Genomic DNA, 27,682 nt, shown 5'->3' with positions numbered 1-27,682 from the left:
TAGTCCCTGTAGCATTCTAAATCCTATAAAGACATACGTGCCCCCCCTCCTCCCATAATATAATAATGTCCCCCATGCTGTGCTAATGTCACTCCATTGTGAGCCCCTTAATGTAAAAAATGTCCACCATCCTTGGTTCCTTGCAGTAAAAATGTCTCCCATTAAGGGCCCATTGCAGTAATAATGTCCAACATACTGGGCTCCTTCCAATAAGATTGTTCCCATCCTGTGCCCCTTTCAGTAATAATTTCCCCAACCTGGCCTCTTCCAGTAATATATGTCCACCATCCTTGCCCCCTTCGTGCTATAATGTCTCCGATCATGAGCCTCTTCCTGTAATAATGTCTCCCATGCTGGTATAATGTCCCCATGTTTGCCCCTCAACTAATATATGTCCCCCATCCTGGTCCCTTCCAGTAATATATGTTCCCCATCCTGGACCACCTCCAGAAATAATGTCCCCCATCCTAGTGTAATGTTCCCATCCTGGCCCTTTACATTAATATATGTCCCCTATTCTTGGCCCCTTCGGACACACATCCAGCTGAAATAGGTGCTGGCGTCGGCAGGCCCCTCTTCCCCATTGGCCCTGTCGTGGTCACACTCCCTGTAAACGCGAACATTACGCCTTTGGGTATAAGCTAAACAAGAAACAAACACTCAATTTTGGAGTATAATCAAGCAGGCCCATAAGTTGGTCAAACTCCCTGACAGGACAGGACAACTATCTTCCGTGTATGGGGGTTTCCTGAGTCTTCTTCATTGGCAAATCTTGAGGGAAAGGTTGGATTTCTACATTGCTGGGCCCAGGTTCCTCATGTAGAAGGTTAAACACATGGAAATTTTTTGTTTTGGAAAAAGAGTTCTCCATACTTGCCAAAAAAAACAATTTTACTAGGACAAAAAGGGTGGACTTAGTACAAACTCCTCCCAAAAAATGGGTGTTCCTAGCCATTTTGGAGTGGTCCTTCCTTAAAGTAAGGGTGGGACTTAAATTACAATTTTGACGAGTGTTGTTTACCATTACTCAACAATTATCATTTATCACCTATTCACAGAAAGTGAGGAGTCTGATTTTGGGGTTCCTACCGCTAGGATCTCTAATCACAAGGACTGGGAATCTTTGTTGTGCACAGACAAAAAAAGTACCAATGAGAGTAAATGGAATGGCAGGGCCGTGCTTGATCACCTCCTGCTGATGTTTTTGGCCACAAGGGATGCCAGAGCCTGGTAGTCGATGCCAAGCTTATAGAAGTGGGAAGATGCTGGGTAAGGGGAGGGATGGTCCAGCATAGGGCCGCTAACTCACTCGCCTCATGCAGCTGCACATTCTACCTCAATTGGAGGTTCGCGACTAAACGTATAAATGCAGACTATAAATTGTGGCTTTTCATATTTTTCTTTTAACTGATCCTTTTTCTTCACTTGGTTTTCTTCCATATTTTACAATCCAGTAGCCAAGTCAGAAAGCCTGGACTGCCATACCAATTATGGTAATCGTATAAGCTGCATCTGGTACAACGGATCAGATGATGGAAATAGCTCATTTGTCCTGTAAGTATTGATACTTTCTGGATATAATGTAAGATTATGCATACTATGTAGGAATGAGAGATAGACAACCAATATGATTTTTTTTCTGGTTGGTGCAAAATTGGATTGAACTGGTATCGTGACAAACAGAATTCAAGAAAAGTTAAGGGTGGGCGCTTCTGTAGGGGCAGGTGCAGATGAGAGAGAGAATCTGAATGGTTATGCTAATGAAATTCTGATCAGAGTGAGATCAGAGGGTGATCAGAGTGAGATCAGAGGGTGATCAGAGTGTGATCAGAGTGTGATCAGAGTGAGATCAGAGGGTGATCAGAGGGTGATCAGAGTGAGATCAGAGGGTGATCAGAGTGAGATCAGAGGGTGATCAGAGTGTGATCAGAGTGAGATCAGAGTGTGATCAGAGTGTGATCAGAGTGTGATCAGAGTGAGATCAGAGTGTGATCAGAGTGTGATCAGAGTGAGATCAGAGTGTGATCAGAGTGTGATCAGAGTGAGATCAGAGTGTGATCAGAGTGTGATCAGAGTGTGATCAGAGTGAGATCAGAGTGTGATCCGAGTGCGATCCAGTTCTGTCAGATGAGGAGAAGACAATGAAAAAAAATTCTCCATTCTGTCAGTCCATGGAGACCACAATCAGATATCATCTGATGGTTTCCATGCTCTCATTGATTTACATGGCCAAGTGAGTTCTGAATATCGGATCAAATTTGGGCATGCAGCGATATGTGCACGGCCCCATAGACTAACATTGGTCTGAGTGCGATCTGATGTTTGTCGGATCGCACTCAGACCGAAAATATGCTTGTCTGCACCTTGCCAAAAAAGACGTTTTTAAACAGTGAATAAAATTCAGATATTTCGAAACAAAAAAAATGATTTTGCTTTATGTCACTATTTTTTGAGCCCTGAAATGTTTTTACTTTTCTATCAATAGAATTGTTTTTTGCATGGCTAGCTGACATTTTCATTAATGCAACTTTGGGGTAGATAAGGCTGCTTTTTATTGTAATTTTTAGAAAGGTGTGGTGTCCAAAAAAACCTCAATTCTGGCGTTTCAAGTGTTTTTTCTTCTTTTTACGGCGTACTTGCTCATTAGTTTTATATTTTGATAGACTGGACTTTTACAGACACGGCGATACCAAACAATGTTTTGGGTTGTTTTTTTAATTGAAAAGTGCAGTGATTTAAATTTTTATAATTTCCCGCCCAAAAAATATACTTTTTTAATCTTTTTTTAAAAAATGTTTTATTTTATTTTTTTAGGCCTCTTAGGGGACTTAAACCTGTGATCGATTGATAGCTTATACTAAATACTGCAATGCCATAGGATTGTAGTATATAGTGTCAGGCTTAGTGCCCACGATGCAGAAATGAAGCAGAAATTTTCCTGAGCATTTCTGCATCTCCTTGGCAGAAAAATGCATGCGTTTTTTACATGCATTTTTGACGCATATTTGACGCGTATTTGCATGCGTATTTGCCATGCGTTTTTCCAATGCATTGTATAGGCAAATACGCATGCAGAAACGCACAAGAATTGGTCATGTCCGTATTTTTTCTGCGAGTAAAATCTGCGCAGAAAAAATACGGACCATGTGCACAGAACTTGCAGAATGTCATAGGAATTCATGGGATAAGGTATGCAATACATTTCTGGAGCGTTTACGCGCTGCAAATACGCACCAAAATATGCACCAAAAACGCATCGTGGGCACACAGCCTCAATCCTGATCTACTATGTAGCTCAGCCTGTGGCCAGAATGGTAACACATCTGTGTCCACGATCGAGTTGTGGGGGGCCAGTGGGAACAACCGGTGAGTACTGGCAAAGACATAATTTGAATGCTGCTGTCATATATTGACAGCATCTAAATGGTTAACAGCAGCGATCGGTCATAGATTGACAGCAGCATCTAAATGGTTAACAGCGGCAATTGGCGCTCAAGTCTGGCTGTTGCTGTTAGTGACAGATGCTGTCTTTGTAACACAGCTGACATCTTACGTGAGTGGAGGGATCTCAGCTCCTGAGTAGTGTTGAGCCACCCCCGTAGTGTTCGAGTTCGGTTCGGTTCGTCGAACACCCGTGTGTTCGCCGAACTGTTCGTCGAACTGTTCGTCGAACACCTTCGAACACCGTTAAAACCAATGGCAGGCAAACAAAAACACATAGAAAACACCTTCAAAGGTGTCCAAAAGCTGACAAACTGCTCAGAAGACATAACTAACACATGGAAAAGTGACAAGTACATATAGTCATGCGAAAATAAAAGAGGTGGAGGAGTAAAAGGAGGGGGAGACACAGATATAGGCATGTCATGCCCTTCTAAAATCCAAAAAGTGAGAAGCCGACACGGCCAGTCCGCTCCTGCCCGTGCCACCTCCGTGTCGCCGGGTTTGTGCCAGAGCCGCGGTGAACCCTGACGGCCAGCCCCCCTCTCCCAATACTGGTGCCTGTCCGCTGGTGGGTCGAGCGAGCCCCCCTGTGGTGGAGGCAGCGCTAAGCTTTTTAATTTAAATTGTCTCTCTAATTTGAATGAATACACTTTAAATCCATTTACAAGGATCTATTGGAGGGCAAGTCTCATGCCAGCAGCCGCGGTAATTCCAGCTCCAGTAGCGTCCACTAAAGCTGCTGCAGTTAAAAAGCTTTTATAAGGATCGAGCTCGGCTGTCCACCGCAAGGCATCCTACTGCCAGTCCCAGCCCCTATGCCTTGGGGTGCCTCCTGATGCTCTTCACTAAGTATCCCATGGTCCCGAAGCATTTCCTTTGAAAAAATTAAGTGTCTAAACTACAGGTGGTGTAGCTTGCTTAACGGCCGGGATAATCCGCTGACTAGCAGACACTGCTACTAGGCACAAAGTATTTCCTGGGCTAGATGCAGTTAAAAATTTGTAATTAGATACTCTCGTTGGATGCTACGAAAGCATTCCATAGAGTCTCCTGGCACTCCATATATGATTCTCTTAAAAAGCTTGGGGTAGGGGTCTAGGGGACCCTTTTATAGCCAAAATCACGGCCCTGTATCGCAATACGTCACCTAGGCTGAAGATAAATGGAACTGTAGCACCCTGAGGGCTCGGTTGCTACAGACGTATTGCACCTCACCCAGAGGTGTGATAGCTCACTCTCAGGTAAGGATGGAGTGTGGATCAGGACCCGACACCTGCATGCATTACACCACATTGCCGTGGGGCAGGGCGACCAATATGCCCCTGAGATGGGCACGACAGTCCCTGTCCCTGGCTGGAGTGGGGGGAGGGAACACTGAGGAAGGGGAACCCTGTAGTGCAGGAGCAGGGAGGAAGCAGTTCCTGGGTGCATTGAGAAGGGAGTATAAAAGGTGGGCACCATCTTAGTTCAGTGCAGAGAAGTCTGAGCAGAAGTGGCAGGGAGCAGGGGCTCTGCATGAGCTCTGCTCCGGAGGCGGGCCTAGTAACAGAGGCCCAGGCCTGGAAGAGGGAGAAGGAAGGAAGAGGAGCGGAGAAGGCTCCAGGAATGAGGAATGAAGGGATCCCAGGGGTGCGGACGGGCGAGTCGCCACCGCACGCCCGAATCCACCTGCGTGGAGGGGTCAGGCCAAAGGGGGAGACCGGTCCCCAAACTAGTGGAGGCAGGAAACGACCCTCAGCTAGAAACCGGAGGCTCTGACATTTTATGTGGCGCAGCCCCTCGCTACACCCGCTAGGAAGGCACCACATAGGGTCAGGGAAACTGGCGCCAAGTTTACCAAGAGGAGGCCCGAGGCAGCCGGACAGAAGTGTTGGTAAGAAAGGCCAGACAAAGGACACACAAAGGGGGTCCTGTGAAGTGCTCCAAAGTTATCTGGGAGTTGTCTGAGCCCCTCACCTGGTGAGCACAGTACGACGTGGGCAGCCGTTACCTGCAGACGTGGTCTGGATAATAAGAACTGTGAGTAAAGGCCCTGGACTGCATCACTGACTCCGTGTCGTTACTGCTGCTGCCCTGCACCATCACCCCCATCCTCCGCATACACTGCCCTGAGGCTATACTCCTCCCGTGGGGAGTTATGCTACGCTCTGCTGCACCCACAACACCAGCCTCAGCGGTCTGCCCTGTAGCGGCGGTTCACTCTGACCGCAATCCACGGGTGGCGTAGTCGGACATTTAAACATCAAAACCACATAAATAGTTCCGCCACTGGTTTGACCGCCCTGAGCCACGGAACCGGGTCGCCGCCACGAAGACTACAACCACCAGCATCCACCAAAAAGGGTCCGGCTCCGGGTGTCCCAAGGCCCAGGGGGTGCGTCAGAACATTTTCATCACCTTTCACAATCACCAATGGGACAAGGCAGGGATGTCCTCTGTCCCCTCTCTTATACATCCTAGTGACGGAGCACCTGCTCTCATCAATTCGCCATAACCCCAATATTAGGTGGATTGAGGTGGGAGGCACCGAGTACAAGTGCTCTCTATTTGCTGATGATGTCCTAGTATATATCACTCAATCACATATATCCATCCCTGCTGTTATGGCTGAAATAGATCACTTTGTTACATGGTCAAATTTTAAAATCAATGCAGCGAAGTCTGAGGCCCTCGATGTCTCCCTCCCCAAATCCATATAGGATTCCATCCAGTCCAACTTTCCCTTTGCCTGGCCCTCACAGGGTATCAAATACTTAGGAATTCCTATTCATAGAGACCTCTCCCATCTATGTTATCTTAATTTTGGGCCCTTTATTGAACAATTCCATACAGACCACGGTTGGCAAGTTAGAACTGTAAGATTCACTACGTGAACCACTGGTGTTTTGTGGAAAAGCACATGTACACTGCGTTCCAAATTATTATGCAAAAAGTGTTTAGGAGTGATAAGGGAAGAATTTGTTTGTTTGTCAGTTAAACTCATTGATGGTGATGTGTGTCAGGGCTCTTTATATCACTGTAAGCAATTGCAGACACCTGTGCTAATTAGTTTGGCAGGTGTGTCCAATGAAAGGCAAGACTACTTAAGAAGGCTCTCTCACATTATTAAGCAGCCTACATTTTCTGCCAAAATGGGAAAGAAAAAGGATGTGTCGGCTGCTGAGAAGCAACAAATTGTGGAGTGTTTAGGTCAAGGCATGACTACAATCAACATTGTGCGATGATCAGGATGAAGTGTCTTGGCAATCAAGAAGTATGTAGCTGATTCACAGTACACACGTGTGCGTGCTGATAAGGGCAAATTGAGGACTCTTTCCTACAGGCAATTACGTCAGGTTGAAAGAGCAGCGGCAAAAAAGCCTTGTCATAGCAGCAGACAAGTTTTTGAAGCTGCTTGTGCCTCCAACGTCCCCCGAACAACAAGATGCAGGGTCCTTCAGAGGTTTGCAGCTGTGCATACGCCATCCTGTCGACCTCCTCTATCCACTTCACACAAGCAGAAACGGCTCCAGTGGGCCAAACATTACATGAAGACTGATTTCAAAACTGTTTTGTTCACGGATGAGTGCCGTGCAGCGCTCGATGGTCCAGATGGATGGAGTGGAGGATGGCTGGTTGATGGACACCCCACGCAAACACGGCTACAGCGCCAACAAGGAGGAGGTGGAGTAATGTTTTGGGCTGGAATCATGGGGAGAGAGATTGTCGGCCCCTTTAGGATCCCTGAAGGCGCTAAAGATGAACTCCATAATGTATGTGGATTTTCTCAAACAGCACTTCCTGCCATGGTTCAAGAAGAAGAACCGTGTATTTCACAGCAAGATCATTTTTCTGCATGATAATGCACCATCTCATGCTGCACATAAAACATCTGCATCTCTGGCTGATATGGGCATAAAAGGGGACAAACTTATGGTGTGACCCCCATGCTTCCCTGACCTCTACCCCATTCAGAACCTTTGGAGCATCATTAAAAGGAGTGTCTATGATGGCGGGAGGCAGTTCACATCTAAGCAACAGCTCTGGGAGGGTATTCTGTCCTCATGCAAAACAATTGAAGCAGAAACCATCCAAAACCTGACAAATTCAATGGACGAGAGAGTTCAGAAGCTCCTTTCGAACAAGGGGTCCTATGTGAAAATGTAACATCACCTAGAATAAAGTTTTGAGTTGAAAACTGTTTGATTTCAGTTTCTAACAACCTGCTAATGCTTATAATTTCAAAAATGACCATTTTTTTGGTCTTTATTAAAATGAAAAGGTTGATCGAAAAGTTTGGGGGATCTAAGAGTGTGGCAACCCAGTAGTCATGATTACTTCGAATTCTGACAATATGAGGGTCATGCTGCAGGTAGTGCAGCAAGAAGGCACTTATGTGTCTTGCGCATCTCGGAGCCCCAAAATTATTTTCCGGGCTAGATGCAGCTAAAAATTATTTTTAATTTTAAATCTGGTGGAGCTTATTATAGATGGCCTAATAGGATCAGTGCTGCACACTGCTACAAAGCCCAAATTATTTTCCAGTCAAGATACAGATAAACATGATTAGTAATTTGAAAGCTTAAAACGGTTGGTAGGGTGATTTTAACCAATCATCAAGCTTTTACTCTCCCCAGGATGACACAGGGGTAGAAAAGTCGTTTCGGATCCATGATTTGTTCATCTTTATGAACGTGAGTCTGTCTACATTATCAGTGGAGAGCCGCGTGCGCTTATCTGTCAGCACACCACCAGCAGCGCTGAACACACGTTCAGACAGAACGCTGGCTGCGGGGCATGACAAGATCTCCAAGGCGTAAGTGGCTAGCTCCGGCCATTTATCCAGATTGGAAGCCCAAAAAGAGCAAGGGTCCAGTGACACAGTCGTGGCTTCAATGTTTACTTGGAGATACTCCTGTACCATCGTCTCTAGGCGTTGACTATGTGTCAGACTTCTTGTCTCCTGTGGCCTTGCAAAGGATGGGCTAAAAAAGTGGTGAAATGATTCCGCAAAATTGATGTTACCAGCAGATACTGTGGTTCTGTTACGGTTTGAGTGCTGAACACTTGACGGTCCCACGGTTGGCAAGTTGGAACTGTGAGATTCACTACGTGCACCACTGGTGTTTTGTGGAAAAGCACATGTAAGATTCTGCAACAGTCTCTGCTGATACTCCTGCATGCGTGCATCCCTTTCTATGTCAGGAATAATTTCGGCAAATTTACTTTTGTACCGGGGATCTAACAGTGTGGCAACCCAGTAGTCAGGATTATTTCTAATTCTCACAATTCGAGGGTCATGTTGCAGGTAGTGCAGCAAGAAGGCACTCATGTGTGTTGCGCATCCAGGAGCACCAAGTCCCTGTTGTGTTGGTGGCGAGGTAACAATCATGCTTCCTTCCTCTGTCCTCTCCCCCCAACCTCGCACAACAGAAATGTGATCAAGGTCTCCCTCATCTGATGAGTCTTCCATCAGTTCGTCCTCCACTCCTTCCTGGGCTCCTGCACCTTCCTCACTAGTTTGGCTGCTACCATGTGCCCTGGTAAAACCATCTCCCCCACCCTCACATGCCTGCCGCCTTGGTGCTGCCGACCGTCTGGACCTTGCAGATGTTAGCCCTTCCGCATACAACTCCTCCTCCTCTACTTCCTCCACCTCCTCTTGTGCCACCACCTGACTCCGAATTCTGTTTAACATGTCCTCCAGCATGTAAATCACCGGAATAGTCATGCTGATAATGGCATCATCAGCACTAAACATCTTCGTCGCCATTTCAAAACTGTGCAGAAGGGTGCATAGGTCCCTGATCTGAGACCACTCCTCCAGCGTGATTTGCCCCACCTCTGGATCTCGTTGGCCCAGGCTATATGTCAGAACGTATTGCACCAGGGCTTGTCGGTGCTGCCACAGTCGCTGCAACATGTGCAGAGTTGAATTCCACCGGGTAGGCACATCGCATTTTAGCCGGTGAAGTGGCAGGCCCAACGACTTCTGTAGAGATGTAAGTCGCTGAGCTGCGGGATGCGAAAGGCGGAAGTGAGCACACAGCGACCGTGCCCTCTGCAGAAGGCCATCTAGTCTGGGATAGTGGGCTAAAAATTGCTGGACAACCAGGTTCAACACGTGAGCCATACAAGGCACGTGTGTGACATTGCCCCGGCGAAGGGCCGCACCCAGGTTTGCAGCATTGTCGCACACGGCCTTCCCTGGTTTCAGGTCCAGTGGAGACAGCCATTCATGAAATTGGTTCTCCAGAGCTGACCACAACTCCTCAGCTGTGTGACTCACATTTCCCAGACATTTCAAAGTAAAAACCGCCTGATGACGTTGAGCCCTACTGCCAGCATAGTAAGGAGGTGTGCAGGATCCCTTCTGCGCAGTTAGAAAGCTTGTGGCATGACCAGACAGGCTTTGGGTGCAGGTGGAAGACCGAGAGGAGGTTGAGGAGGCAGAAGCAGTGGAGGAACTTTGACATAAAGAGGATTGACGCACAACTCGTGGGGACGGCAAGACTTGGACAGCAGCCCCTTGTCCTGCTGTCACCATAGTTACCCAGTGCCCAGTCACCGACATGTAACGCCCCTGTCCATGCCTACTCGTCCAAGTGTCTGTGGTGAAATGCACCCTGTCACACACAGAGTTTCTCAAAGAAGCGGTGATGTTGTGTGCGACATGCTGGTGGAGCGCAGGCACACCTTTCTTTGAGAAGTAGTGCCGACTGGGCATCTGGTACTGGGGCACTGCGACGGACATAAGGTCTCGAAAATCCTCTGTGTCCACCAGGCGGAAAGGCAGCATTTCTGTAGCCAAGAGCTTGCAGATGGTGAAATTCAACCTCTTAGCTTTCTCATGGCTAGGAGGAAATGGTCTTTTACTTGTCCACATCTGAGGGACCGAGGGCTGGCTATTGTGCTTTGACGGGGTTGATAAGGGTGTCCCAGGCAAACTGCCGGTCTGTGAGGAAGATGCAGGCGGACATGTTAGGTTGCCTTGATCCAAAGGTGGTGCTATCGATGTCGGACAGCGCTCAACACCAGCTGGTGTTACCACCTCCAAAGAAAATGATGACCTGCCAATCACGCTGGCTGTTGCGGGTAAAGAGGTGGCAGGTCTGCGCCCCAAAACAGGTGTGACTGCTGTCCCCCCAGTCACAGAGGATGAAGAGGCCGCGGATGCACAAGATATGGCAGACGGTGGTTGGCCCGGCCGGCTAGGCCGCATTGTAGCACACTGAGCTTCCCACTGCAACTTATGCTTCATGTCCATGTGCCGGTTCATGCATGAAGTACTCAAACTATGTATTTTTTGGCCTCTACTTAGCTTTTGCTGACAAATGTTACAGATAACACGAGTTGGGTCATCTTTATCGATCTGAAAAAATGCCCAGGCTATGCAAGGCTTAGCACCCATGCGACCTGAAGAGCCACCACGACTTGTGGTGAGAGGCAAAGTTGTGTTTGAGGATGCAGTTGTTGACGTGCTTCCAGTACTACGTCTCTGTCCAGGAAGGCGCAACCTGACCTCGTCGTCACTAGCATCTTCCTCCACCTCCTCTGCTGACCTCATCTCTTGGCTGATTGTGGGTTGACAGTAAGTGGGATCTCCAACCTCATCATCATCACCCTGTGTGTTATCACACCCGTCGTCCTCAGAGCCAACCTGTTCCTGCCCTGACAAAAAACTAAAGTTGTCGCTCCAATCAGGTATTTGAGTCTTATCATCGTCTTCCTCATTGTCTCCACCAACAGGAGTTACAGTTTGGGAATGAGGGTCTACATTATGGTCAGAACCTTCTGCGTCTGGTCCTGGATCCGACTCATAAAGATTCTGGGCATCAGTGCAGATCATTTCCTCGTCTGGATTCACAGAAGCGCTGGAGTCGCCCTCTGATTCCCAGGCTATAGTATGAGTAAACAGCTCTGCAGACTCAACCATCTGTTCTACCTCATACTCAGACGGGCAGCTGGAGATTTGGGAGCTGTGAGGAAGCAAGTGCGATTTGGGTGACACCTTTGAGGACTGGAGTATTTGTGATGTTGAAGTTGATGTGGAGGAGAGCCCACTTAAAGGAGCACTTGATATCCGTTGAAGCACCTGCTGTTTTTGTGCCTCATCTGGAATTTGTAGCGATTGGCGTGGCCGTAAGAAAGGGATCTTATCACATTGTCCGCTAAAAGAAGTAGACATTTTAGTTTGGCTGGAAGATGGTCTTTCTTCTGCAGATGTTACTGTTGCTTTAACACCTACCCCACGGACACAACCTTTTTTCCCCTTCCCAACACGCCTATTCCCCTTTCCACCAGCAGCAGGCCTTTTTCCACTCATTTTGGTGGTTAACTAATTCACAACTCTGGAGTTGTTTGCACAAAAAAACAATGGATGGTAACCGAGCAGAGCTGAGTGGCCAAACTGTGGTATTAGGCCAAAACTATTGGCTGGGTTAGATGCAGAAAAAAATTATATTCAATTTGCAACCTGATGGAGGTCAGTATAGATGGACTAATACAACAAGTCCCACACACAGCTAGAAGCCCAATATTTTTTCAGAGGTAGATGCAGAAAAAAATATATTCAGTTTGCAACCTGATGGAGGTCTGTATAGATGGATTAATAGAACAAGTCCCACACACAGCTAGAAGCCCAATATTTTTTCAGAGGTAGATGCAGAAAAAAATATATTCAGTTTGCAACCTGATGGAGGTCAGTATAGATGGACTAATACAACAAGTCCCACACACAGCTAGAAGCCCAATATTTTTTCAGAGGTAGATGCAGAAAAAAATTATATTCAGTTTGCAACCTGATGGAGCTCAGTATAGATGGATTAATAGAACAAGACCCACACACAGCTAGAAGCCCAATATTTTTTCAGAGGTACAGTACAGACCAAAAGTTTGGAAACACCTTTTCATTTAAAGATTTTTCTGTATTTTCATGACTTTGAAAATTGTACATTCACACTGAAGGCATCAAAACTATGAATTAACACATGTGGAATTATATACTTAACAAAAAAGTGTGAAACAACTGAAAATATGTCTTATATTCTAGGTTCTTCAAAGTAGCCACCTTTTTCTTTGATGACTGCTTTGCACCCTCTTGGCATTCTCTTGATGAGCTTCAAGAGGTAGTCACCGGAAATGGTTTTCACTTCACAGGTGTGCCCTGTCAGGTTTAATAAGTGGGATTTCTTGCCTTATAAATGGGGTTGGGACCATCAGTTGTGTTGTGCAGAAGTCTGGTGGATACACAGCTGATAGTCCTCCTGAATAGACAGTTAGAATTTGTATTATGGCAAGAAAAAAGCAGCTAAGTAAAGAAAAACGAGTGGCCATCATTACTTTAAGAAATGAAGGTCAGTCAATGCGAAAAATTGGGAAAACTTTGAAAGTGTCCCCAAGTGCAGTTGCAAAAACCATAAATCACTACAAAGAAACTGGCTCACTTGAGGACCGCCCCAGGAAAAGAGGACCAAGAGTCACCTCTGCTTCTGAGGATAAGATTATCCGAGTCACCAGCCTCAGAAATCGCAGGTTAAGCGCAGCTCAGATTAGAAACCAGGTCAATGTCACACAGAGTTCTAGCAGCAGACACATCTCTTCAGCAACTGTTAAGAGGAGACTTTGTGCAGCAGGCCTTCATGGTAAAATAGCTGCTAGGAAACCACTGCTAAGGACAGGCAACAAGCTGAAGAGACTTGTTTGGGCTAAAGAACACAAGGAATGGACATTAGACCAGTGGAAATCTGTGCTTTGGTCTGATGAGTCCAAATTTGAGATCTTTGGTTTCAACCACCATGTCTTTGTGCGACGCAGAAAAGGTGAACGGGTGGACTCTACATGCCTGGTTTCCACCGTGAAGCATGGAGGAGCAGGTGTGATGGTGTGGGGGTGCTTTGCTGGTGACACTGTTGGGGATTTATTCAAAATTGAAGGCATACTGAACCAGCATGGCTACCACAGCATCTTGCAGCAGCATGCTATTCCATCCGGTTTGCATTTAGTTGGACCATCATATATTTTTCAACATATATTTTTCATCATATATTTTTTATATTTTTTCAAGCATCTCTGGAAACTCCTTCAAGATTGTTGGAAGACCATTTCCAGTGACTACCTCTTGAAGCTCATCAAGAGAATGCCAAGAGTGTGCAAAGCAGTCATCAAAGCAAAAGGTGGCTACTTTGAAGAACCTAGATTATAAGACATATTTTCAGTTGTTTCACTTTTTTTTGTTAACTATATAATTCCACATGTGTTAATTCATAGTTTTGATGCCTTCAGTGGAATGTACAATTTTAATAGTCATGAAAATACAGAAAAATCTTTAAATGAGAAGGTGTGTCCAAACTTTTGGTCTGTACTGTAGATGCAGAAAAAAATATATTCAGTTTGCAACCTGATGGAGGTCAGTATAGATGGACTAATACAACAAGTCCCACACACAGCTAGAAGCCCAAATATTTTTTCAGAGGTACTGTAGATGCAGTTAAAAATTATTTTTAATTTGCAACCTGATGGAGGTCAGTATAGATGGACTAATAGAGAAAGTCCGACACACTGCTAGAAGGCCAAATATTTTTTCAGAGCTAGATGCAGAAAAAAATTAGATTCAGTTTGCAACCTGATGGAGGTCAGTATAGATGGACTAACAGAGAAAGTCCCACACACTGCTAGAAGGCCAAATATTTTTTCAGAGCTAGATGCATACAAAAAATTATTTTGAATTTGCAACCTGATGGAGGTCAGTATAGATGGACTAATAGAACAAGTCCCACACACTGCTAGAAGGCCAAATATTTTTTCAGAGCTAGATGCAGAAAAAAATTATATTCAGTTTGCAACCTGATGGAGGTCTGTATAGATGGATTAATAGAACAAGACCCACACACAGCTAGAAGCCCAATAATTTTTCAGAGGTAGATGCAGAAAAAAATATATTCAGTTTGCAACCTGATGGAGGTCAGTATAGATGGACTAATACAACAAGTCCCACACACAGCTAGAAGCCCAATATTTTTTCAGAGGTACTGTAGATGCAGATAAAAATTATTTTTAATTTGCAACCTGATGGAGGTCAGTATAGATGGACTAATAGAGAAAGTCCGACACACTACTAGAAGGCCAAATATTTTTTCAGAGCTAGATGCAGAAAAAAATTATATTCAGTTTGCAACCTGATGGAGGTCAGTATAGATGGATTAATAGAACAAGACCCACACACAGCTAGAAGCCCAATATTTTTTCAGAGGTAGATGCAGAAAAAAATATATTCAGTTTGCAACCTGATGGAGGTCAGTATAGATGGACTAACAGAGAAAGTCCCACACACTACTAGAAGGCCAAATATTTTTTCAGAGCTAGATGCAGAAAAAAATTATATTCAGTTTGCAACCTGATGGAGGTCTGTATAGATGGATTAATAGAACAAGACCCACACACAGCTAGAAGCCCAATATTTTTTCAGAGGTAGATGCAGAAAAAAATATATTCAGTTTGCAACCTGATGGAGGTCAGTATAGATGGACTAATACAACAAGTCCCACACACAGCTAGAAGCCCAATATTTTTTCAGAGGTAGATGCAGAAAAAAATATATTCAGTTTGCAACCTGATGGAGGTCAGTATAGGTGGACTAATAGAACAAGTCCCACACACTGCTAGAAGGCCAAATATTTTTTCAGAGCTAGATGCAGAAAAAAATTATATTCAATTTGCAACCTGATGGAGGTCAGTATAGATGGACTAATACAACAAGTCCCACACACAGCTAGAAGCCCAATATTTTTTCAGAGGTAGATGCAGAAAAAAATATATTCAGTTTGCAACCTGATGGAAGTCAGTATAGGTGGACTAATAGAACAAGTCCCACACACTGCTAGAAGGCCAAATATTTTTTCAGAGCTAGATGCAGAAAAAAATTAGATTCAGTTTGCAACCTGATGGAGGTCAGTATAGATGGACTAATAGAATGATGCTATGCCCAAAAGATTTTACTTCACTAGGTGCAGTAAAAAAATTGGTATTCTATACACAGGTGGTATATCTTGCAACACAGATAGGCTACTCCACTGACTAACACACTCTGCAATAGGCCAAAAAGGATTAGCTTTGCTAGATTCAGCCAAATGCTGTGAAAAAAACTTGCACAGCACTGGCACAGACCTGCCTGGCAAAAACTGATAGGAACTGATGTAACCTAGTCCTGAAAAGGACTCCAATTACAATTAGTCTTTACTCCCACAACCTATCTATTTAAGAGCACAGACCTGCCTGATAAAAGTCGTAGGAAATGCTGTAACCTAGTCCTTAAAAGGACTGCAATCACAACTATTCCCTACTCCCAAGCTATCTGTATATTTGTGCGAAAATTGGCTTGAAATTAACAAGGTATAGCGCACACAGCAACAGCGGTGCCGTCTAACACGCAGCTGCAGCAGTGAGAAAATGGTGGCGACGGGGAAAATGGCTGGGTCTTATAGGGCAAGGACATGTGACATACACTGCCAATGACACATGCCCTTGCTTGTGTGAAAAAAAGCACTTCGCTCCGTGTGTGCGCTGCTGATAGGCTGACAGATTGCACCTCCCCACTGTAAATGCGGGAAAGAGAAAAAAAAATGGAGATCTTCATTATTCCTGCAGAGATCCATCCCCTGCCCCTCTCCCCACCCTGCTGTACACTCAAACTGCGTATTAACATTAATTTTCATCATTACTGAGAAAAAATCCAGTTATGATTTTGGTGCACGAACAGTTATCGAACATAACCTCGAACAGCCGAATTTTTCTCAAATTGTTCGTGTTCGCCGACCGGCTCGAACACCGCCCAAAACAGCTCGAATTTGAGATTGGCGAACAGTTCGAGTAGAACAACGCTCATCTCTACTCCTGAGGTCCATCTACACTTGCGGAGCTCAGTGCAGGACATACAGTTATGCCCATATGCACAAAGGAGTTTGAGGTTTTGTTCCATAAACAACATATACTATAGATTCACAGAATAGGTGAGAAATTTATGATCACTGGGGGTCTAATCACTGGTACCCCCACCTATCATGAGACATAAGTCTTTCTGACAATGTGTGATCACCACTTCTTAACATAGTTAATTGAACAGTTGTCGCACATGCATTAGTCCCAGGGCAGACAGACCCACAGTAATCATGCATTTGTCGTATAACACCTTTAAGCATTTTTTTCTATGCACTTCCTTTTTTAAATAGTATGGGTGGTGCCAAATCAATTTACTATGGTTTTAAAAACACTTTTATAAATTATTTTCCAATGTTATTGAGCTTGAGTAAGTGGGTGCAGGGAGGTCATAGTGTGATTCTCATACACTGATAACAACCGGGTTTTCCCCAGGACACTGTCACTAACTAGATTAAGACACTTGATATGTACGCATTCAGGCTATGAATAATCTGTCTTGTATTTCTGACTGATAGGCGCAAGTGTCAAAAAATACTCAGATATTGTCATCTCTTCTTGCAGTTACTAATTGAAATGATTGACAGTGGAAGTGTAAGGGGGAATTTTGGTCGACAACTATATCCGCGCCCCTAAACACCTTACCTAGGGGTCCCTGGGTGTATGCGTGCGGTCGTGTTTCTGCTGTGGACACCATCAGGTTCAATCATCATTTTTGCGGTACCAGACCCCTGTAAGCACACGGAGAAGAAACAAGTCAGGTTTGCAAAAATAAAGACCTTTTTTACTGACAACAAGGGCCGCTCACAGTCACGTATAAAAAATTCATCCAATTCTGCTCCTGAAAAGTTGGACGAGTGGAATCCGTATGCTTGAACTTACATCATGCGAGTGTGCAATTATTTTCTCGCCTAGCATCTGTATGACATCTGTTTTAACATCACCTTTTACATACTTTAATTCTCTATGTAATTTAAAGATAGTTTACAAAAGTAATAAAGCAATGTAATATACATATATAGATAGATAGATAGATAGATAGATAATAGATAGATAGATTATAGATGATAGATACATAATAGATAGATAATAGATAGATAGATAGATAGATGATAGATAATAGATAGATAGATATGTGACGCCTCTTCTCGGAAGCTCTTTTCTTTACCCTGAGAGATGGGGGACTCGGAGTCGGGTCCTATGATGGAGAGATGGGGGGCAGCCGTGGCCCGGACCCGACCCGTGCTCAAGGCCGTCACATTAAAAGAGATGGTATGGGCTTATCCGGGTTGAGTGGCTAATTACGACTACGCCACCTGTGGCACCTGGTGAAGGCCACCAGCGCTGCTGCAGTCCGCTGAGGCCTGGTGTTAGGGCAGCCGGCGTTGTTAGTACTCCCCACAGGCGGAGCAGGGCCTCAGAGCATAGAGACAGGACGGAGGCGGGGTAGTAGTCTAGAAAGTCTGTGTCGTGCGGTGTAGCGCCGATTAAAGAAAGTCCGGAGGCCATAGGGATGAACTTCCAAGGCTTTACTCACATAAGAGATGGCAGAAGGAAGGAGACTCCCTGCTCCTCGCGGAGTTCTGCGGCCACCAGGGACGGGGGTCCGACAACCTCCAAGTAAGTCCAGTGTTAAATCAGGACCCTGCACCAGAGTGTTCCTAGACTTCAGACCGGGTCCTTTCCTGTCTGTGTGTGTGTAGATAGGCCGGGTCTCCCTCTGAACTCCTCTCAGAAAAAGGGCACGGGTGGCAGCTCTGCTCCTTCCGATACCTGGCTTTCCCGACCAGGACATGGACTAGCAAGGTCAGGTGTCGGGGGCCGGTACCCCTCTTGCAGCCGGACTCCCTCTGAATATATCAGGTGGGCGAGGACAGGAGGCGTATACCGCTCCGTCTGCATCCTCCCCGGGATCCATATGCGGTGGAGCTACACTCTAAAGCTCCGGGCCTTCTTGGTCATGGTCCTTGACCGGGCTGAGACATTCATCATCTGCAGCCTGCCCCTCGACCCATGGCCAAGGTACGAGGGCTGTGTCTCCATCCGCTGCAGGTTCACACAGGATCCATGCTCAGGGTGGGAGATCACAGTACGAAAGACAGTCAAAAAGGAACCATCAGAAGGCAAAAGGACCTCCAAAAGACCATGAACCAAGAGGCTTTTTATTAAATATGAAATTTAAAGTGTCACTAAAATGTGAGTCCTCCACCCTCACCCACTAAATGGTTCCCCTAACTCTTGGTTCCCCAGTCTCCCAGTAACCAGGAGGGCTGCACCTAGTGCATTCTAGCCCCCTCTGGTGGGAGAAGTGTGGTGTTGGATGTGAAGGAAGGGTCCTGACCATCGCACTGTTCTTACCTCAGAGGAGGAACACTACACTCCATTAGAGAAGTGCAGCATCCCTGTGGCGGTCGAACCCTCAGGGGCGCCACAGATAGATAATAGATGATAGATAGATAATAGATAGATAGATAATAGATGATAGATAGATAATAGATAAATAGATAATCGATGATAGATAGATAGATAGATAGATAGATGATAGATAATAGATAGATAATAGATGATAGATAGATAGATAGATAATAGATGATAGATAATAGATAGATAATAGATGATAGATAGATAGATAATAGATAGATAATAGATGATAGATAGATAATAGATAGATAGATAATAGATGATAGATAGATAATAGATAATAGATGATAGATAGATAATAGATAAATAGATAATTGATGATAGATAGATAATAGATAGATAATAGATAGATAACAGATGAGAGATAATAGATGATAGATAGATAATAGATGATAGATAGATAGATAGATGATAGATAATAGATAGATAATAGATGATAGATAGATAGATAGATAATAGATGATAGATAATAGATAGATAATAGATGATAGATAGATAGATAATAGATAGATAATAGATAGATAGATAATAGATGATAGATAGATAATAGATAGATAATAGATAAATAGATAGATAGATATAGATGATAAATAGATAGATCATAGATAGATAGATAGGTAAATAGATAGATAATAGATAGATAGATAAATAGATAGATAGATAATAGATAGATAAAATATATATGTAGAATAGATAGCTGTCCTGCACAATTATAATTTCACAAGCCCCCTACATATTATTAACCCCTTTACCCCCCGGGCCATTTTCCGTTTTTTTGCTTTTTTGTTTTTTGCTCCCCTTCTTTCCAGAGCCATAACTTTTTTTTTTTTCGGTCAGTATGGCCCTGTGAGGGCTTATTTTTTTGCAGGACAAGTTGTACTTTTGAACAACATTACTGGTTTTACCATATCGTGTAGTCGAAAACGGGCAAAAAATTCCAAGTGCTGTGAAATTGCAAAAAAAAAGTGAAAGTCCACAATTGTTTTTTTTTTTTTTTTTTTTATCTTTCTACCATATTCACTAAATGCTAAAACTGACCTGACATTATGATTCTCCAGGTCATTACGAGTTTTGCAGATAGCAAACATGTAAAGGTTCATTTTTATTTAAATGGTGAAAAAAAAAATCCAAAGTTTGTTTAAAAAAGAAAAAAAAAAAAAAGTCGCCATTTTCCGAGAACCGTAGCGTCTCCATTTTTCAGGATCTGCGGCCGGGTGAGGGCTTATTTTTTGTGCGCCGAGCTGACGTTTTTATTGATACCATTTTGGGATAGATACAATGTTTTGATCGCCTGTTATTGCATTTTATTTCAATGTGGCGGTGACCAAAAAAAAATTAATTCTGGCATTTTGATTTTTTTCTCGTTACGCCGTTTCCTGATCGAATTAATTCCTTTTTTAGATATTGATAGATTGGGCGAGTCTGAACACGGCGATACCATATGTGCATTTTTGTGGGTTTTTTATTGTTTTATTTTGATTGGGGTGATTTGAACTTTTATTTATTTATTTTTTTTTTATATTTGTAAAACATTTTTTTTTACTTTTCACTGGCTTTAATAGTCTCCATGGGTGACTAGAAGCTGCGATCATCAGATTGCCTGTGTGTAGCAGAAATGCTCACTGGCCATGAGCGCCGACCCTCTACTGCAGACCACAGGTTGTCATTCCAACTCATCGGCGACCCGCAGTCATATGACACAGGCGCCGATGGGCGGGACTTATAGACGTCCTTCCGCCACGGCCATGTTAAATGCCGCTGTCAGAGATTGAAAAAACACTCCCCGACACTTTCCCTAGTTCACTAATTTATTAAAAAAACATGAAGGTCCACTGCAGTCCAGGGAATCCGCCAGAGTCCACCGAATCCAATTTAGTCCACCGGCGAGACCCGGCGGCTCTGAACAACAGCGACGTCAGTAACTTTACCGATCAGCAAAATGGCTAAATTTTTGTGGTTACTTTTGAAAAAAACTTCAAAAATCTACCAGAATTCCTGTAAGTAAAGTAAAATATTATGACCATACTTGTAGCTTTTGATTTCTAGAATCTTTAAAACTTAATTTTTTTTATTAATTGTTTCCTGTTTGTTTTGCAGCAATTTAATAGAGAATAATTATGGAGACGAGATGACGTGCAATCTTGTATCCAGCATGTACGTCGAGAGCTTTAACTGTGATATAACCGGCCTGGACCTCGATGAGATGGACAATTATAAAATAACAGTACGTGACTCGTCCTCGACAAAAGATCTGGCGATTATTGAAGTATTTTACCCACGCTGTAACAGTGAGTGAAGACATGAAGTCTATATTATAATATTACAATGTACTGAGGCAAAAGAAAAACTCCAGTCTGCTGCAGTGACAATCAGAACATTGCTCAAACTGTACAAATTTCCACCAGCCAGACTCGGTCTTGCTTATCTCCAACACTGGGACCAAGTCTCACTTTTAGAGTAACGTGACACAGGCTGGTAGCCCTGGACGAGGTACTCATCTCTTGCACCCCTGCACATTACATGAAGGTGGGGGTCCTGGCTGGGTGTGTGGTCTTGTGCTGTGAGGGTGTTACACCCGCTGGTTTACCAGGACCAGATGTTGACTAGTTCATGAAAGGAGACCTCCGGTTCTTAACTAATGATGCTTTACTAAACAGCCATTGCAACTATATACACAAGATAGCGGGTAAACAGCTTCTTGCTTGTTTCTTCATTAATACAGAGCATCTCAATACAGTCTTGTTACTTACTCGGCCTCACACATTCCTGCCTCCACTGGTCTCATTTTCTTCACCACCACCCAGCTTAACACCACAGTACAGTCCATGAAAGTAATTTCCACTTCCTGCAGTTCCACCTCTGAGAAGGTTTGCCAACATGGCCGGACTCAGCTTCAAGCACTGTGACGCTTAGGGAACTCCGGCCCAGGACACTCACTTTGTCTCACATTCTATTCCGTCCCGGCCCGTTACCTTTAAGAGCTGTAAGCTACTTTTGGCTTTGCTGCTAGGGGTACCTTCTCCAGACCCTTCTCACTTGGTCACTCTGCTCTCTGGTCAGTCCTCTGAGCTGGCACTGTCCTTCTCTCTGCATCTCTGTAACTCTCTCGCTGTCTCAGTCTGTTCCTTAGGATCACGCTATCTCTGTCCCAATCTCCTTTCTCTTTCCCACAGAACACCCACTGTATGCAGCCTTGCTGAGCACTCAGGCCAAAGTCTGCTCTAGCTGCAAGCTAGGCCCTGTCTGACTCACTAACAAGAAGTCCTCTCTGATCCTGCTACATAGCCCCTCCCTCTCTGGGCTAGTCCCAACACTTAACTATGTCTCACCCTACTCACTGTCTGTTGCTGGGCAAAATTTAGCTTCCTCGCAGTAGAGTGAAAAACATTATAATATACCACTTCACAATTCACATTACACATCACCCTCACAATAATGCTTGACGTTATACACATTGCATTTTACATTATACACAGCACTGATGTCTTCAAGGGGGAGCAGGGCAATGCTTCTTCCCTGTAGCATTCATATATGGAAAGTTTCCTACTATTAGATCCAGGCAAATAAAGTGCGCTGAATACCATGGACTATAAACTAACAGTGCTTGTTTAGCATAGGGCCAGATGACCGTGTATTCTTTCATACATATAAATCAAGTCAATTATTCAAATTACAGTCTGATCAAACTCTAATCAGAGTTTGGTCAGAGTGTTATCAGAGTGTGATCCGATTTTCCTGGATGAGGAGAATATGGAGAAAAAAAATCTTCATTCTATCAGTCCGTGTAAATCGGACTGCACTCAGATGTTATCCGAGTGCAGTCCGATGGCTTCCATGGTCTCATTGACTTGCATGGCTGAGTATGATCCGAATATTGGATTACACTCAGGCATGTGCACGACCCCATAGAAGAACATTGGTCCGAGTGCGATCCATTGTGTTGTCAGATTGCACTCAGATCGAAACAGCCATGTACACAAGCCTGTACACTGATACATTGCAGCATATACCGTAAGTGCAATAAATAGATTGGCCCTAATGTGTTCAAGGGTGTGAGAAAAACTAATATTAGCTTCAACATTTTTTCTTTATAGTTAAGCTGGATCCTCCTTCTGATCTCTGGTACAATTTCACTGGGACTGCATACAACATAAAGTGGAAAGGAAATAATGCTTTTGATGGTTTTCCCAAAATATATTTTGAATTGCAGCTTAAAAAAGAAGCATCAAACCAGGTGGGCAATACACTCGTCTGGCATCTGTTTGGTGATAAGGAGATTTGTAGATTAATTTCACGCATAATCCATTATTTAATGACTAAAATCAGCTTGAAGAGCACCTGTCATTTGCCCATAAACAAATTGAATTAAATAATGCCAGATTTAAAAAAACAGTGGCATTAATGTAGGGGGGTGAAAGGGATGATGAAGACATCGTGGCAACAAGGGGGTTGACATGATGTTGTTTGAAGTTTAATATATTGATGTTGATGTGTGATTATTTTTGTGTGATTAAAAAGTTGTATTTTATCCCTATGGCCGGTTTTGTGTCTCGGTTCTCCTGTAGGCTCTGCTTCCAGGCCATCCCTGGGAATGCAGGAGGTCTGTCCACTAGGGGAACCATACAAAACTTAGGGATATAGTTTACATTACACAAGGAATAAATAGTTAACAGTTGGGATTAGCCCACTAGTTGGGAGGTGTTAGAGGAGTTTTTATAGAAAAGTTTTTTTCCGGGTTAGTTAGTTCAAGTTCACGGTGGAGTAGAGTGTAGTCAGTGAAGGAGAGTGGACTGGAGAAGCAAGGCTAGACATCACAGTGCTAGCAGGTTCTGAGGAAGTAGATGAAGCAGAGCTGGAAGAGTGCTGTCAGTGCCAAACCTCCATACAGAATTAGGGCACATATGGAGCTTTGTCAGAACGCCGGGACAGTCTTGGGCCTAAGGCCCAGAAGAGGGATTGAGAGTCATACCCTTGTCTCCCCTTTGAAGAAGATGTCGGCTGGGTCACAGAGAAAGGGAAGGTTGGTGAGCTTCAGGGAAGCTGTTATATCTGTTAAGAAGTCCATAGGGTCAACAGAAGAACTTGGGCTAAGAACGGATCGGGCAGAATGAAGACAAAAACTGATAGTACATAGTACAAAGGGAACATCACCAAGAAGGGACTCTGTCTTAATCTGTATGCTGCAGGTGTGTAAAACCGAATTGCATAGTAAAGCTGTACCTGTTAACCCGGACTCAAGGTCTCCTGTCTTGTCTATTGCCGGAACTGGTCCTATGGAAGGGGAGGTAACATGGACTCCCATACTACAAGTGAGTAAAGAATGTACTCCACAGCACAACACACTCCACACAAATTCCAATGTAGAAGAGGAGTTGCAGGGCCAAAAGGACCCACAGCAAACTGGCCCTGTGCCTCACTTCATTGACATCATGTAAAATTATATATATTATTGTGGCAAGTGACAGGTCCTCTTTAGAGAGGTAAGGCAAGTTGGCCGGCACTCTGAATGGATCCGTGGTGCACGTGGAAGAAGTGCAGATCAAACCAAGAAAGATACCTAAAGCAATTTTCTTTTCCTTTTTCAGACATCGGTCACATGTTGACTTATGAATTTTAGAATTATCTTGTATAAAAGTTTATGTGAATGATATCCTTGGATATATACGTTTGAATTGTCTATATAGATAATTGAAACCATATCTTATATTGATTAAGAGATCTATTGTACATTGCAAATTATAAAATAAAAAATTAAAATAATAAATAAGGCATAAAAAATCATGAAATAAAAAAGAAGAAAAATTAAAAATCAAAGATGAGAAATTAATATATTAAAAAAATTACATATATTTAATATAAATGAGATATGGTTTCAATACTTACTCTAACAGAAGCGAGAGTTATAATGTTATAGTCATAATGATATATTTGATAGAATGATCATGATGGATTAATGAAAGAAATATTTTTGTATCAAATATAAAAAAAATCCTTTTCCAACCATTTTATTCTCGGGAGACTGATATACAGTTTTATATAGATATGGATGGATTATATAATAAATAACTGAAATGCATATACAGTACATGATCTATGGTAACTATGTATTTTTGGTTTCTTGTAAACTATGCATGTTTTTGAGGTTATTTAAATTCAAGCTTTGTTATGATGTCATTTCCTTGATGTGATCTATATAAGCTTTTAATTGTACTTAGTTCTCATTATTGAAAAAAGCCTGTGATGGGCTGAAACGTCTGATGACTTGTGTGTTGAAATCACAATAAACAGCTAACTATTCCACACGTGAGTCCCGGGATCGCTCTTTAAAGAGGTAACCTGGTCATTTGCTAAAAGTCTATAATCACTCCATGTGCTGGAAGACTTTTGAATCATCACAGCGTGCGCACCGCATGCTGTCAGGATCATCCGATGCCGTTGGCAAGAGGGGTCAGTCATGTGACCGTAAGAAAGTGATTTGCATACTTCTGGCCACATTGAGGTATAATTCCACTTGTATTGAGTGAGGCCGCACACATCTAGTCAAAATGTGGCCGTAAGTATGGAAATCGCTCTACCCGTTGGCACCGAAGAATCTTGACATTGTGTGGTGCGCACGCCATGAGGATTCAGAAATCTGCAGTCACATAGAGAATCTTGACACTGTGCGGCGCGCATGCCATGAGGATTCAGAAATCTGCAGCCACATAGAGAATCTTGACACTGTGCGGTGCGCATGCCATGAGGATTCAGAAATCTGCAGTCACATAGAGAATCTTGACACTGTGCGGTGCGCATGCCATGAGGATTCAGAAATCTGCAGCCACATAGAGAATCTTGACATTGTGTGGTGAGCATGCCATGAGGATTCAGAAATCTGCAGTCACATAGAGAATCTTGACATTGTGTGGTGCGCACGCCATGAGGATTCAGAAATCTGCAGTGACATAGAAAATCTTGACACTGTGCAGTGCGCATGCCATGAGGATTCAGAAATCTGCAGTCACATAGAGAATCTTGACATTGTGCGGTGCGCACACCATGAGGATTCTGAAATCTGCAGAACCAGACAACCCCTTTAAGGTTCTAATCCAAAAGTATATGAATATTAAATAGAATATAAAAAGAGTTCCCACTGAGCTGTTTTCATAAATCAGAGAGTTAAAAGAATTGTCATTGAGCATTCACTTCTGCTCCATAAACATTTATCTACAAGGTGGGCCATTTATATGGATACACCTAAATAAAATGGGAATGGTTGGTGATATCAACTTCCTGTTTGTGGCACATTAGTATATGGGAGGTGGAAAACTTTTCCAGATGGGTGGTGACCATGGCGGCCATTTTGAAGTCGGCCATTCTGGATCCAACTTTATTTTTTTCAATGGGAAGAGGGTCATGTGACACATCAAACTTACTGAGAATTTTTCTTGCTGTGTTTTCAGGATCCCAAAGTTCAGCTTTGCTTTCACCATACAAAAAAAAAAGATTTTTATGTCTGAAAACATAGTGACTTTTCTGAACAAAAAAGTTCACCAGTTCCATTGAGCTGAATTGGTCGGGAACAGTTTACCTAAGACATTAGCAGAGCATTTTGTAGGTCAGGAACTGTTTACTTTCACACATTGGTTGGTCATTGAGTAGGTCAAGTATTGTACAATTCCATACATTGGTCAGGCATTGTTTACCTACCACATTGGTCAGGCATTGAGTTGGTTGGGCTTAGTTTACTTTAACAGATAATTTAATTAAACAGTGCCAATACTAACAGCCATGCTCAGGTGAGGACACTAAGATACTTTGGTTTAAACTTGAGAAAATAACAAAAATAAATGGCCTTCACATCCGGCTGTACATGCTTTTTTCACTAATAACTCAGCAAAACTGATGGCATAGTTTTTTGCTGTGTTTTTGCACTTACTCATTGCTTTCTATGGGTGAAAAAAAACGCTGCAAGAACTATGCAATAACACTGAAAGAAGTGAAAAAGTTTTAGTTTTCCATTTCAGTCAGGAAAAAGAAAACAATGTGTATGCATGAGATATCTGAAAACTCACAGCTTTTGCTGGTATTGTAAAACGTAGCTTAAAATTTGCATAAAAGAAACACAGCAAAAATGCAATGTGTGAACACACGCTAAAAAAGCAACTTTTAATTTGCATAAAAAACACAGAAAAAAACGCAACATGTGAACATAGCTACAGGCTGAAGTAGAGGTTGGTAACTTAAGCAATGAGCAGTAAATTATGAAATTAAAAATCCCTCTGTTCTTGAGACCAGAGAAGATTTTTTTAATAAGGAGTAAATTGCAAAGTTGATTGCTGTTTTCAAGAACTTTGCAATTTTACCCTTTAGATGAGACAACCCCTTTAATAGATAGGATATGATGTTCGGCGAGAACTAATATAATAATATTATATCATTTTTAATATAATTTATCTATTTACCTCGTTACAGAAAACTATAAAAACAGACATCTCTGTCACCTACGCAGAGATCATGTTATTCGAGTTTGATGAAGGCTCCAACTATATTCAGATTCGCTCCAGGACAGACAATGAAGGGCAATACAGAAGCCATTGGAGCGAGTGGAGTTCAGAGCTTGAAATTCATGTTTTGGGTATTGTATTATCTCTTTGTTTGTTTTAACCCCTTAACAACCAGAGTGTTTAGATAAGGGGTAATAAATTGTAGCATTTTTTAGCTTTTTAGTCTTGTTTTACAATACCTTTTTTTTTATGAAAAATGTTTTATCTTTCTTGGTTTTATAAAGGTTATGTCAGGGAAATATTGAACATATTCTTTCTTTCTTTCCCTGAAGCCCCCTCACCCGTCCCTTCCACCTTTTGTCCCAAGACAAAAGCTAGTGTAGTGCCGGCGTCCCTGCCCTCTGCTAGGCAGGGACGCT

General features: G+C 43.2%; 1 protein-coding gene across 1 annotated transcript; it reads left to right on the top strand.

Moving 5' to 3' along the window:
* The first annotated feature begins 1,217 nt into the window (after positions 1 to 1,217).
* Positions 1,218 to 27,423, top strand: LOC141161353 (interleukin-9 receptor-like). Its single transcript, XM_073646160.1, has 5 exons — positions 1,218 to 1,269; positions 1,455 to 1,554; positions 20,875 to 21,065; positions 22,872 to 23,011; positions 27,232 to 27,423. Exons 1-5 carry the CDS (start codon positions 1,218 to 1,220, stop codon positions 27,421 to 27,423), a joined length of 675 nt encoding a protein of 224 aa, XP_073502261.1.
* Positions 27,424 to 27,682: the final 259 nt, after the last annotated feature.

The sequence above is a fragment of the Phyllobates terribilis genome, unplaced genomic scaffold (genome assembly GCF_046119375.1).
Source record: "Phyllobates terribilis strain yellow unplaced genomic scaffold, ASM4611937v1 Scaffold_9__5_contigs__length_417890890, whole genome shotgun sequence".
Lineage (NCBI taxonomy): Eukaryota > Metazoa > Chordata > Amphibia > Anura > Dendrobatidae > Phyllobates > Phyllobates terribilis.
This window is presented reverse-complemented; position numbering and strand designations above follow the sequence as displayed.